The sequence below is a fragment of the Rhinopithecus roxellana genome, chromosome 12 (assembly GCF_007565055.1).
Source record: "Rhinopithecus roxellana isolate Shanxi Qingling chromosome 12, ASM756505v1, whole genome shotgun sequence".
Lineage (NCBI taxonomy): Eukaryota > Metazoa > Chordata > Mammalia > Primates > Cercopithecidae > Rhinopithecus > Rhinopithecus roxellana.
This window is the reverse complement of record NC_044560.1, coordinates 13,205,086-13,219,622: the sequence shown is the minus strand read 5'-3', so window position 1 is coordinate 13,219,622 and position 14,537 is coordinate 13,205,086. Positions and strand designations below refer to the sequence as shown.

General features: G+C 51.0%; 1 protein-coding gene across 3 annotated transcripts in view; it reads left to right on the top strand.

Moving 5' to 3' along the window:
* IFNLR1 (interferon lambda receptor 1) overlaps positions 1-5,292 on the top strand; it is a 33,614-nt gene extending 28,322 nt beyond the window's left edge. For 2 of the 3 annotated variants that reach the window (XM_010355736.2, XM_030941663.1), the window contains 3 exons: positions 548-707; positions 997-1,127; positions 2,290-5,292. In XM_010355736.2, coding sequence (XP_010354038.2) covers positions 548-707; positions 997-1,127; positions 2,290-3,087 — 1,089 coding nt within the window. In that variant the 3' untranslated portion in view covers positions 3,088-5,292. The remainder of the gene's footprint in view (positions 1-547; positions 708-996; positions 1,128-2,289) is intronic. The other variant, XM_030941664.1, reaches the window with a different exon arrangement.
* The last annotated feature ends 9,245 nt before the right edge of the window (positions 5,293-14,537 follow it).

The following is a 14,537-nucleotide window of genomic DNA, read 5'->3' as shown; positions in this document are numbered from 1 at the left end:
CCTGAAGAATCTGCTCCTCAAAGTAGGGACCTTAATGGGGGTGCACACCAGGGCGACCCCAAGTGGTAGGCTGCTTTTGAACCATGGCTATCCCTACCTCGAGACTCAGATGAAAAGAACTCAGGTAGTGTTGGGAAGTGCTTCCTCAATGCTTAAACTTTAATGCAGGAAAAGAATAGAAGGTTCAGGCAAGGAGGGAGGATCACTTGAGGCTGGGAGTTCGAGACCAGCCTGGGCAACAGCAAGACTTTGTCTGTACAAAAAATAATTTTAAAAAATTACCCAGGTATGGTGGTTGTGAATCTGTAGTCCCTAGCTACTTGGAGAGCTGAGGTAGGAGGATTGCTTGAGCCCAGGAGTTTGAGGCTGCAGTGAGCTGTGATCACACCACTGCACTTTGGCCTGGGTGACAGAGCCAGACCCTATCCCCTACAGAAAAAAAAAAAAAAAAAAACACCCTACCATGTCTGCCAACCCCACTCTGTCCTGGCTATGTGAAACCAGTCCCCACAGCAGCTCTGCCACTCTCTGCTTCTTTTCCAAACAGACCCTATTTCCAGTCACTCCCCATGGCCAGCCAGTCCGGATCACCCTCCAGCCAGCTGCCAGCGAACGCCACTGCCTCAGTGCCAGAACTATCTACACCTTCAGTGTCCCGAAATACAGCGAGTTCTCTAAGCCCACGTGCTTCTTGCTGGAGGTTCCAGGTGGGTACCAAGTGGTGCAGAAGGGGAACTTTCCCTCTGGGCCTTGGGAGCTTTGTGACACAGTGGTTAAGAGCATGGGCCTAGAGATAAACTCGCCGGGATTAAAACCACACTCATTGTGTGTCTTTGGGCAGCTTACATAATGCCCCAAATCTTGGTTTGACAGTCTGCAGGATAGGTTTATTCTTGTGAGGATTAAATAGGGTAATGTATGGGAAGCACTCAGCACAGGTGCAGTTGTAGACAAGAGCCATTGTTGTTTCTCTCATTGTTATTTTTCCTTCCTTAGAAGCCAACTGGGCTTTCCTGGTGCTGCCATCGCTTCTGATACTGCTGTTAGTAATTGCTGCAGGGGGTGTGATCTGGAAGAGCCTCATGGGGAACCCCTGGTTTCAGCGGGCAAAGATGCCACCGGCCCTGGTATAGCAAATCTGGGGATGTGCGGCAGGTGGGGAGGGGTTGAGAGTAAGGGAGTGGGGCTGGAGCTATGAGTTGTTCAGATAGAATATCAAGATGGTCCAGACTCTTGGACCAAAACATCTATCTTTGTGTCTGAATTTCCACCTTTAGTAATGCATTCATTTAGTCCTGAATAAAATGGCAAATAGGCCCGGGAGGGAGGAGTGCCTTAAGTTCCTTTGAGATAAATAACTTCACCTCTGCTAAGGATGTGTCAGCTGCTGGGAGCAGAGCCCCCGGCCTTGGACCTCAGGAGAGATACCCAGAAGGGGAGGAGGAGAGGAGGCACCAAAGGGGACATCTTAAGAGTCCCAATTTTTAGTTCACACTTTAACCCAGGATGAGCTGTGCCCTGGCTGACCTTGGAGTTTCTTCCCTGGTCTGCTGGGTCTCTCCCTTAGAATCTAGGGGACAGCTTGGGCAGGGGAAGCCCAGGAGGTGATATGGGTTGGCCCTGTTCAGATGAGGGCTGGCAGGGGCAGCTTGGGCATAGGCAAGGCTCCGATGGGCATGGGGGCTTCGAGGATGGGTTCTGAGTGTCCCTGCATCATGGCAGGGTGGCAAAGGGAGCATTTCCAAATTTCCTGGCTCCAGGATCTGTAGGAGAATCCCACTAACTGTCAGAGTGACAACCTCGGGTAGACATGTCTGTGCGCTGCCCCGTGCCCTCAGCCTTCCTGTTAAGAGCACACCAGCTGGACTTGCAACTCCCAGTGCCTGCACCCAGTGGGCTTTCTCTGGCCTCTGGAGCCCACACTGCCCCTGCATGTGGCAGCCTGCAAGTGTCAGAGCCACCAGCAATTCCATTCCTCAGCAATGACTGTGGGTAAAGAGCCCAGGAGCATCCCCCTCCTGGGATCACTCCAAGGTGCGTGTGCCCCAGTGGCTCCCTGAGTTCCCAGCAGGATTAAGTGCCAGTAGCCTTAGTGGTCAATTGCTTGATAACACCCCACTTCCTAGCTGCTCCCCCAGTCCCATCTGGTGTGTCCTGGGATCACCTCCCAAAGAAACTGCTTACACTTGAAGCCTTGTCTCAGGTCTGTTTCTAGGGGAATTCAGAAGAAGATAATTGTGCTTCAGGAAAGCCTAAATTTTCTGCTCTTCTCTCCCCTACCCAAATCAGGACTTTTCTGGACACACATATCCTGTGGCAACCTTTCAGCCCAGCAGACCAGAGTCCCTGAACGACTTGCTCCTCTGTCCCCAAAAGGAACTGACCAGAGGGGTCAGGCTGACGCCTAGAGTCAGGGCCCCAGCCACCCAACAGACAGGATGGAAGAAGGACCTTGCAGAGGACGAGGACGAGGAGGAAGAGGAGGACACAGAAGATGGCATCAGCTTCCAGCCCTACATTGAGCCACCTTCTTTCCTGGGGCAAGAGCACCAGGTTCCAGGGCACTCGGAGGTTGGTGGGGTGGACGCAGGGAGGCCCAGGGCTCCTCTGCTCCCGGGCGAAGGCTCCTCTGCTTGGGATTCTTCAGACAAAAGCTGGGCCAGCACTGTGGACTCCTCCTGGGACAGGGCTGGATCCTCTGGCTATTTGGCTGAGAAGGGGCCAGGCCGAGGGCCGGGTGGGGACGGGCACCAAGAACCTCTCCCACCACCTGAATTCTCCACGGACTCGGGTTTCCTGGAAGAGCTCCCAAAAGATGACCTCTCCTCCTGGGCCACCTGGGGCACCTTACCACCAGAGTCAAATCTGGTCCCTGGGGGTCCCCCAGTTTCTCTTCATACACTGACCTTCTGCTGGGAAAGCAGCCTTGAGGAGGAAGAGGAGGAAGAAGAGGAAGAGGAGGAAGAAGAGGAAGAGGAGGCGAGGGAATCAGAAACTGAGGACAGCGATGCGGGCAGCTGGGGGGCTGAGAGTACCCAGAGGACCGAGGAGAGGGGCCGGACACTGGGGTATTACATGGCCAGGTGAGCTGTCCCGCGGCTTCCGACCGAATCTGACCCTGCTGCCTTTGCGAGGACTACTGGGCTTCCCAAGAAACTCGAAAGCCTCCGTACCTTTCCTAGGTGGCGGAGGGGCATTGCACTTCCGGGAAGCCCACCTAGCGGCTGTTCGCCCGTTGGGCTGAGCCATAAGATGCCCCTCCCTCCTGTGACCCACCCGCTTTAGGCTGAGCTACGAGAGGAGTGGACACAGGGTGGCCTGAGGTCACAGGTTTGTGGGGTGTCATCACCCCCATTGTCCCTGGGGTGACAGGCCAGGGGGAAAAATTATCCCCGGACAACATGAAACAGGTGAGCTCAGGTCACTGTGGACATCAAGGGTGGACACCACCAAGGGACCCTCTGGAACTTGAGACCACTGGAGGCACACCTGCTATACCTCATGCCTTTCCCAGCAGCCACTGAGCTCCCCCATCCCAGGGCTCAGCCTCCTGATTCACGGATCCTCTAGGTGAGGCCCAGATAAAACTCCAGTTGGCTGAGGCTTTTGGATGGGAAGGGAAGGGTGACTGTCCTCAAATCCTGGTCTTTGGAGTCATGGTACTATACGGTTTTAGTGTCAGACAGACCGGGGTTCAAATCCCACCTCTGCTGGTCACTGGTTTCGTGATCTTGGGGAAGACACCTTCCTTCTCTGCCTCAGCTTCCTCATCTGCAGCTTCGCCTGGGTGTGGTGAGGGTTCTAGGGGATCTCAGACGTGTGTAGCACGGAGCCCGCTGTGTTCTTGGTGCTCTCTACATGGTGGCTGGTAGAATTCTCCATCTATGCAGGCTCCAGGAGACCCCTGGGCATCTCCCACCTGTGGCCCCTAAACCCAGAGTGACTGAGAGCACTTACCATTCAGCTTGTCTCATCCCCAGTCTACCTCCTTCCTTCTACCCTTGCTGCCTCCCAGTCAGGTGAGTGAGCTCTCAGAAACCAGAGTCCCACCCAAGGGGACCCTGGTCTCTCCACCTTCACCCAGCAATGGGAACCCTGCTTCCCAGGGGAGGAACCAAGTGCTCCACCTTCTAGGGACCCAGTTTGTTGGAGTAGGACAGTAACGTGGCAGGAATCGGACTTCTGGGCCCGTAATCCCTGTTTGGACAGCACGTTAGGCCCTTGGTTGACTACTGTGTTCCAAAGAAGTCCCATTCTCCCTTCTGGTTACAAGAAACCAGTGCCTTCTAGATTCAGGTGACTATCCTTACCTGGGGGTGCTGATGCATCCTCGGCTAACCTACACCCAGCGGAATACAGATGAGCACAGCTGAGTTTTCACCCAGAGGACCAAAGTGTTTTATGGTGGAGGATCTGAACAACCTTGGCTCTGCGGCCATTCAACCTGCCAGGACTAACGTTTCTGGATTTGTGAAGAAGGGATCTTCAAAGCCATTGAACCCAGAGAGCTGTGTTGTTTTAAAGCCACCACAAGGGTACAGCATTAAATGGCAGAACTGGAAAAGCTTCTTAGGGCATCTCATCCAGGGCTTCTCAAACCATGTCCCCCAAAGGCCTTGGATCGCATTGCAGGAAGTGTCATGGGGCTGTAGGAGCCTCCCATTTTCACCAGAGCAGCCTCACTGTGCCCTGATTTACATACCGTGGCTTTCCACATAAGATTTTGTTTAGAGGGCTTCCACTACTCAAGAAAAAGTTAGCAAACCACTCCTTTTGTTGCAAAGGAGCTGATGTCCAGGGTGGCAAAGGCACTTGCCCAAGGTCACCCAGCAGTGCTGCTCTGAAGACTTATTGTGCACATCCCCAAGGGTTAGAGCTACGATCTCTGCACAGCCGGGCCAACCTCTGACCCCTTGTCCATGTCAGTAGAAGATGAAGGTCACAGCCAGGATTTCTAAGGGTCAGGAGGCCTTCACCACTGCTGGGGCACACACACACACACACACACACACACATATATATACACACACACATACAACACACACCTGTGTCTCCCCAGGGATTTTCCCTGCAATGAGGCTTGTCCACAAGATTGAGCTCAGAAGAGGAAGAACAAACAAACCACAGAGCTGGGGAGGGCTGTGGCTCGGGGCCAGCTCCCAGGGAAATTCCCAGACCTGTACCGACGTTCTCTCTGAAACCAGCCGAGCTGCTTCCTGGAGGTAATTTCAAAAAAGTAAAAGCTATCATCAGCTTCATCTTAGGCTTGTATGAAATAACCACTCCATTTCTATTCTTTTTTTTTTTTTTTTTTTTTTTTGAGACGGAGTCTCGCTCTGTCGCCCGGGCTGGAGTGCAGTGGCCAGTTTTCAGCTCACTGCAAGCTCCACCTCCCAGGTTTATGCCATTCTCCTGCCTCAGCCTCCGAGTAGCTGGGACTACAGGCGCCTGCCACCTCACCCGGCTAGTTTTTTGTATTTTTTAGTAGAGACGGGGTTTCACCGTGTTAGCCAGGATGGTCTCGATCTCCTGACCTCGTGATCCGCCCGTCTCGGCCTCCCAAAGTGCTGGGATTACAGGCTTGAGCCACTGCGCCCAGCCCATTTCTATTCTTAAACCTTACTATTTTTGTTTTGTTTTTTTGAGTCGGAGTTTTGTTCTTGTTGCCTCGGCTGGAGTGCAGTGGTGCGATCTTGGCTCACTGCCACCTCCGCCTCCTGGGTTCAAGTGATTCTCCTGCCTCAGCCTCCCAAGTAGCTGGGATTACAGGTGCCCACCACCACACCTGGCTAATTTTTTTGTATTTTTAGTAGAGACGGGGTTTCATCATACTGGCCAGGCTGGTCTCAAACTCCTGACCTCAGGTGAACCGCCCGCCTTGGCCTCCCAAAGTGCTGGGATTACAGGCGTGAGCCACCGCGCCCAGCCAAACCTTACTATTTTTTTTAAAGAATTTTTTCCAGAATTTAATTTCTGACATAGCTTGAGTTTTCTAGTAACTCTAAACTCCATCTCCTTTATCGTCATTAAGTCATTGACAAAAAGCCAGGAGAAGCATTAGGAAAGGGCATGATAATCAGTATGATAATTTGCCTTCTGTGCTCAGCACTTAACTGTTTACAAAGCCCTTTCACATGCACAGCGGGTGGGAACTGCGTGGTGTGGGCTGGGCCTGCACTGGAAGCACGTCCCGTGAAAAACGTTCGTGCCTTAGGTGAAGCAACATGTATCACTTTAGAGTACTAACAGTATATGTTGTTCTTATGTATTGGTATTTATTTCTATTTTTGCTATGTTTATGTCATATTTAAATGATATCCTACTGCTTGTTGGTATACCCTAAACTGTTTAAATAAAAAACTCTATTTTTAAAGAAAAAACATACAATTGAATGGAAAAGTGTATGCTCTTATCTTTTGGTGAGACAGCATCTCACTCTGTCGCGTATGCATGCACCACCAGGCCTGACTGATTTTTTTGTTTTTGTAGAGATGGAATCTCGCTGTGTTGCCCAGGCTGGTCTCAAACTCCTGGGCTCAAGCAATCCTTCCCTCCTTGGCCTCCCAAAGTGTTGGTTGGGATTACAGGTGTGAGTGACTGTGCCTGGCCTATTCTCTTACTTTTTAAAGGCTCCTCACCTCTCCTCTGGGAAACCTAGCTGTTAAGACTACAAGGGCCGGCCAGGCGGGGTGGCTCATACGTGTAATGCCAGCACTTTGGGAGGCCGAGGCAGGCGGATCACAAGGTCAGGAGATCACAACTGTTCTGGCTAACACGGTGAAACCCCGTCTCTACTAAAAATGCAAACAATTAGCCGAGCGTGGTGGTGGGTGCCTGTAGTCCCAGCTACTCGGGAGGCTGAGGCAGGAGAATGGCATGAACCCGGGAGGCGGAGCTTGCGGTGAGCCAAGATCACATCACTGCACTCCAGCCTGGGTGACAGAGCGAGATTCCATCTCAAAAAAAAAAAAAAAAAAAAAAAAAACTACAAGGGTCTCGGGTTAGGTCCCCAGAAGCAAACCCAGAGAAAAGGTAGAAAGGTAGAAAGCAGTGCAGTGATCCAGGTAACGCCAGGAGGGGAGTGTGGAGGCAAGATGGGGTGGTGGGGGAGGAGGGCAGCTAGGCAAAGTGTATCATCAACAGGTCCCTGCTGTGGGCAGCTGAACCTCAATGCCCCTGGAAAACTCTGGAAGTCAATGTAGGATGCACTTCAGATTTGGTCCTCCTGCCAGGGGCAGGAGCCAGAGAGTCTAGCTACTCCCTCCCATCAGTCCAGTGTGGAGGCTGTTCCCTGAGACAGAGTTGCAGGTACTTGTAGTTGGAATCCACTAAGCTGAGTGCACAAGAAAGGGGAGTGCCATGGGGCTGAGGGCAGGGTCCCCAGCCAGTATCCCTTGTTGCAGTGAGGCTGGAGCTGACAGCTCACCCAACGGCTACTATGGTCCATGAAAGGATATGGAACAGCACCTGTGTGACTAACCTTGCACTCCCAAACTCATTCCAGCGGCTCTCCATTAGCGAGGGTCTCCCAGTTTCCAGCAACTCTCATAAGACCACCTGGTGACTGTCTGGCACTGTGCCCACAGTTGTCACCACTTATTGGTGCCAGGATAGGTGCTAGACCCAAGCCTAGCTGATCCTACAAGTCCGTCTCCCTGGAATTCAGTAGTCTCCCTGGCTGGCTGGGCCTGGAGCAGGTACCTTCCAACCTGCCACGGCTGCATTTCCCAGTCTAAGGAACAGTCTGCAGACAAGACAAGAAAGCAGCCACTGCCACGTGGGCTGCCAAGACAAGAAATGGTAACCCCTGCTTCTGGTCCCTTCCCCAGGTGCAGCTGCACCCCCAGCCTCGGCTTCATCCCACCTTTAAAAATCTTTTTTTCTTAAAGTATAATAAAAAAAAAAAAAAAAATCTTTTTTTCAAGATAGGGTCTCTTTCTGTTACCCAGGTTAGAGTACGTGATCTCAGCATCTCAGCTCACTGCAACCTCCACCCACCAGGTTCAAGTGATTCTTGTGCCTCAGCCACCCAAGAAGCTGGGATTACAGGTGTGCGCCACCACGTTCTGCTAATTTTGTGTGTTTTGTTTTGTTGTTTTTTTTGTTATTGTTGTTGTTGTTTGTTTTGTTTTGTTTGAGATGGAGTCTCACTCTGTCGGCTCACTGCAACCTCCTCCTCCCAGGTTCAAGCAATTCTCCTGCCTCAGCCTCCCAAGTAGCTGGGATTACAGGCGCTTGCCACCATGCCCAGCTAATTTTTGTATTTTTACTAGAGACGGATTTTTGCCATGTTGGGGTGTGTGTTTATATATATATGTATTTTTTCTTTTAGTAGAGACAGGGTTTCGCCGTGTTGCCCAGGCTGGTCTTGAACTCCTGGTCTCAAGTGATCTGCCTACCTCGGCCTCTGAAAGTGCTAGGATTACAGGAGTGAGCCACTGTGCCCAGCTAATTTTTGTATTTTTAGTAGAGACGGGGTTTCGCCATGTTGGCCAGGCTGGTCACTCCCCTCCCAAAGTGCTGGGATTACAAACATGTGCCACCACGCTCGGCCCCCTGCATCCTATGTACAAGTCCATGAAAGAAACCAGAATATGTTACCCCCAAATATGCCTCTTTGACACGACATTTTTGAATATTTTTTAGCTAAGGTAGTTAAGAAGCAGCAAACAGTGGAAGACCTCCTCTCTTTCCGCCTAAAGCCAGGTTATAAAATTCTTTACTGGAGACAACTTTTACAAACCTTATGCCATCAGTTTACTCCCATTCACTTACCACCTCAGAGGTTCCAGGAGCCTAAATCTACTTTCGTTTGTCTTGCCACTTCTCTAAAATGTATTGTGTTGTTTTTTCCTGGTTCCCCTTGTGGGATATGTTGAGGTTTCTCTTCAAATAATCTGATCCATCTTTTATTCTTTAATTCATAGTACCCCCACTCCACTTTCCTTTTTCTCCTTTTTTTCCTTTTTGCCTTTGTTCGATGCCCAGGCACACCGCAGCACCCGGCGTTGTCAGTACCAGCTCACATTCCTTTCCTTATTTGGAAAGAAGACTAACTTTCTAGCTCATTACAGGCACCCCTTCCCCTTCCTCTCCACTTTCTTTTACGTGCCCACCTTATGTAAAAAAGTTCAAATGTTTAGCCAACCGGGATTCGTTTAGATTGTACAACCCGACCCCGACCAATGGGGAAAGAGTACAGGGGCTGGACTTGCGTCAGAAATAAAAGCTCTTGTGCCCTTTGTTCAGGTGTGCTCTCATGGTGACTGGCCAAGGAGGCACCCCTGCACTACTGCGCAGAAGTAAAATTACTTTGCTAAGAATCCTTTGTTCGAGTGTTCAATTTCCTCAGGATTTTGAGCGTTATTCCTGACACTGTTTTGTCAGGATGAAATTTATTGTTCTTTACTGAAGATGCTCTCTAAGCCAGAGTCATAAGCCACTGCACCATCACCTTTGTTTGAGGTTTCTCCCTCCTGATGTGTGCCGCATATATTACAGACTTGCTTGTTTTCCTCTTGCTAATCTGCCTTTTGTTACGGGGGATCTGTCCCTACTATGAACATTCGAGGTTTTGAAATTACATTTCCTCCCCCACCCCAGTATTTAAGCCAGGGCTTTCTATTACGTGTAACCCAATGTCCTTGCTAATTCACCAAGACAAGGAGACAGTGAATCCACCTCCCGGGTTCAAACGATTCTCCTGCCTCAGCCTCCCAAGTAGCTGGGATCACAGGCACCCGCCACCACGCCCGCTTTGGCCAGCTTCGGGTATCTGGTCCTTTCCAGGAAACAGGAAAGGACGTCCTCTCCAGGTGACCCGCCCTCCTCCTCCTTCTCCTCGGCCTCCTCCTCCGCCTCCGCCTCCACCTCCTCCTCCGCCTCCTCCTCCTCCGCCTCCTCCTCCTCTCTCCCCTCCACCCAGCACGGTCGCCACCCTTGAGCTTCTCCGGGCCTGTCTGCTGCCACCTCCTGGACAGTAGTGGTATGTCAGGGCGCGGTCTTACCTGAACCGGGCTCAGAGAGCCTGGAGAGGGGAGGGCTGGGGTAATAGACGTCCTGAAAACTTCCTTTAGGAAAGGGGTTGCTTTTCCTCTTGGCACCAGCACCTGGCACAGAGTGAAAGCTTGGGATTGAGTAGGTGAATGAAAGAATAAGAATAAGCGAGTGAATTGGCATATGAATTGGAGTCAGTAAGTGGACGGCTGTAGCTGACTTACATATAAGGTTTCAGGAGCTCTCGCATGCGATGATACCATCCTGATCCCAAATTCCCGTTGCCCGTGGGTGCCCGTCCTCCCTCACCCAGCATCTGCCCTGAGAGGGCACTGGTGCTGCTCACTGAGCATAGTGATGTTGGAGGGAGTACGTGGGAGACAGAACAGGACCTTAACACTTGAGCTGGAACTCATTATTCTGTAATTGATTGTTTCCCATGTTACTCAGGGTTTGATCAACGGCTGCCTGCGGCATCTTCCCTGAGCTCATTCCTGTGTGCATAAAGGGGGGCTGAAGTAATGAGGGTTGGAGGTTTTTTTTTCCTAGAAAAACAGACTAGAAGTTATATCTAAATGCGTGAGTCAGCTCCATGAGTCAGTTCCTCAAGAGATACTGATTGACACCAGAACTGGTTCCAGCCCCGGGAGCCCCACCCTTGGCGTGTGACGATACGTGACACGGAGGTGTGATGGCTTTATATAAGCTGAGTCTTTTTATTTCCCCCTAACTGCTTCTTTAAGTGGATGAAGAGGAGAAGGTCGCGAGGAGTGCCCTGCCCTGGTGGACAAAACCATCAGCATGTGGCGAGAGGCCCCTCTCTAGGAGAGTGGTGACTCCAGGGTGAGACATATCCCACCCCACTCTGAGTCTGTGTCTCCAGGTTCTCAGCGGACCAGCTGGGAAGCCAGAGTCCAGTAGGAGCCTGGAGCCTCCACACACCCACCTCTGAGCTCTAGGCCCCTTCTTCTAAGGGGCAACCTGCAGAATGCAATGCCGTTACTTTCTCCAGCCCTGGAATTGGGCCTCAGAAATGATAGCCAACTCAAACTTCTTTTTATTCCCCGAGACAGAGTCTTGCTTTGTCATCCAGGCTGGAGTGCAGTGGTGCAATCTTGGCTCTCTGCAACCTCTGCCTCCTGGTTCAAATGATTCTCCTGCTTCAGCTGCCTGAGTAGCTGGGACTACAGGTGCCTGCCACCATGCCCGGCTAATTTTTGTTTTTTTGTACGATGGGTTTTTGCCATGTTGGCCAGACTGGTCTTGAACTCCTGACCTCAGGTGATCCGCCCACCTTGGCCTCCCAAAGTGCTGGGATTATGGGTGTGAGCCACCGCACCCAGCCTCAAACTTCTAAGGGAATGTTATCATTACCCTCATGCCCACCTCCCTCCATCCCCACACCTGCACACCAGCAGTCTACGTTTTTGCAAAAGTTTTTTTTCTTTTTTTCTTTTCTTTTCTTTTTTTTTTTTTTTGGCACAGTCTCCCTCTGTCACCAGGCTGGAGTACAGTGGCATGCAGTCTTGGCTCACTGCAACCTCCGTCTCCCGGCTTCAAGTGATTCTTCTGCCTCGGTCTCCCAAGTAGCTGGGACTACAGGCGTGTGCCACCACGCTCAGCTAATTTTTGCATTATTAGTAGAGACGGGTTTTCACCATGTTGGCCAGGATGGTCTCCATCTCTTGACTTTGTAATCCTCCCACCTCTGCCTCCCAAAGTGCTGGGATTATAGGCATGAGCTACTGTGCCTGGCCTGCAAAGGTTTTTAAGGGACCAAACTGGTCCTTGGGTTCCTCATTTTGTAACAGAGGATGCTTGCTGCATGAGACCTCCTTCTCAGAAACTGTCCAGAGACAGCAACCCAGCAACACTGAGGAGTAGAGACTTACTTCCATTTCTAGATGAGGAAGCTGAGGGCAAGAGGCTGAGGGACCCTCACACAGCAGGGAAGTGGCAGAGCTAGAATTCAGACCGGGTCTATCTACTCAAAGCCTATGTTCCATTCACTTCCCTTGGCTCCCATGGGGGCCTATGAAAGTGCTCCCCCATCCTGGCTGGAGATGCATGATATTCTTAATGTTTTTATGAAGAACCGTGGCCTTGTACATGCCTTATAGGCACGTAATAAGCTTCTGGAACTTCAAACTCCCGAGAGAGCTGAAATTATAAGTAGAGTCAGGAAATTCTACGATGACTTTATGTTTGTGTGAATGACATTAGTCATGAAGGGAATTCTGGAATGTCAGGGGAGGTTTCCAACCCCAAAGTGACATAGAAGCAGAGGCCATGCAAGCTGCAGAGGCCCTTAGGAGCATTCTAGACCAAGCCTCCTTTACAGACAGGGAAACTGAGGCCTCAAGAGGGGACAAGAGCTATTCATAGTCACCTGAAGTCAGGTGCAAGGTTGGAACCAGACCCAGGCTCCGGACCTGGGCCATATAGTCAGGGTCCCTGATTGACACAGCCCAGGTCTTGGAGTCAGATGGGCTCTCAGGCTTCATTCCTTGCTCCTGCTCTTCAGGAATGATCAGGAACCCCTCTAGGACCTGCCCCTGCAGAGTCATCAGCCACGGAGACAGCACTCCACACTCCCTGAAGACTTCCAGGAAACAGCCCACTGCCTTTTGATGTTGTTGCTTCTGGAATTCTTGGGTGTTGAGAGAAGAGACAGGAGCAGGTCACATTCCTGAGTATTTCATTGTAAAATGTGATTTTTCTATAGCTTGGGGATGTTCCCTACAGTCTTAAGGCCCTGGCCAGCTTTCTCCAGCACATTCATTCATTCAGCAAATCTTACAGAGTACCTGCTCTGTGCCAGCTCCTACTAGACACTGAGACACTCAGGAGAGCGAGCTCCAGGCGTTGTCCCTGTAGTCAGTACCATGGGGAATGGGAAAGCACCACGCAATACATGCTAGGAGATGGGAACAGAGAGCTGGTGTTCCCAACCCAACCAAGGGGGCAGCTCACACAGGGAAAGCTTCCTGGTGGAATTGAATTGGAGAATAGGTCTGAAGAATGAATTGGAGTGAGACAGGAAAGTGGAGGTGGAAAGGGATTCTCGGAGGCAAGACCGTGCATGGCTGCACTGGAGAAATTTGTCAGACAGAAAACAAGTGCTTTTCCTGGAGGTCTGAGAATCAGCAAGGCGAACCTGCTGCTCTGAAGGTCAACGCTGTAAGTCGATGTTGGATACCTGCTCTACATTCAGCCACATGGAGGGTACAGAGGAATACCAGGGAGCTCTTTGCAATCAAAATGCTTGACAAGCACCGTGCAATTGTAGAGCCCAGAGAACAATGTTATCTGGGGAGCCTTTACCACTGGAGGCAGCTTCATTGTGAACACCTCCAGCAGCCAAGACCTTTCTACCTCTCAAGGCAGCCACACCATCATAGCGAGAGCGATTTCCTTAAATTGAAAACATGACCTCCCTCATATGTCTCCCCCAACCACCCTAGTTTTCCTTTCAGAGGTAGTTACACAAAAGGGTCTAGAGCCTTCTCCATGCAAGAGCCCCTCATATTTGAAGATGGTGCTCGCATCTTACCTCCATTCCAACCTGAATCTCTCCTGTTCATTCTTTTGTTTGTTTGTTTGTTTGTTTAAAGGTAGAGTCTTGCTCTGTCACCCAGGCAGGAGTGCAGTGGCTCATTCTCGGCTCAGTGCAACCTCTGCCTCCCAGGTTCAAGCAATTCTCCTGCCTCAGCCTCCCAAGTAACTGAGATTATAGGCACTCGCCACCACACCCAGTTTTTTTTTTTTTTTTTTTTTTTGTATTTTTAGTAGAGACAGGGTGTTGTCATCTTGCCCAGGCTGGTCTCTAACTCCTGACCTCAGGCAATACGCCCACCTCTGCCTCCCAAAGTGCTAGGATTACAGGCATGAGCCACTGAGCCCGGCCTGTTTGTTTTTGAGATGGAGCCTCACTCATTCTGTCCCCCAGGCTGGAGTGCAATGGCGCGGTCTTGGCTTACTGCAACCTCCTCCTCCTGGGTTCATGCGATTCTCCTGCCTCAGTCTCCCAAGAAGATGGGACTACAGGAGTGCACCATCATGCCTGGCTAATTTTTGTATTTTTAGTAGAGACAAGGTTTCACCATGTTGACCAGGCTGGTCTCGAAGTCTTGAACTCTTGGCCTCAAGTGGTCAGCCCGTCTCAGCTTCCCAAAGTGTTGGAATTACAGGCATGAGCCACGGCGCCTGGCCTCCTTTCCATTCCTGAACATGTAACACAGCTGAAGTATCATAGTGGAAAATGCCAAAATGCAGGCCAGACCACGTGTTCTGGAAGGACTTTGTTTTTTCATTCGTTTGTTTTTTGAGACAAGGTGTCACTCTGTTTGCCCAGGCTGAGTGCTGTGGTGCAGTCATGGCTGACCGCAGCCTTGACCTCCTGGGCTCAAGCAATTCTCCTGCCTCAGGGTGCCAAGTAGCTGGGACTACAGGCATGTGCCACCACACCTGGCTAATTTTTTATTATTTATAGACACAGTTCAGGCTGCTCCCCATACCTCACTATGTTGCCCAGGCTGGCT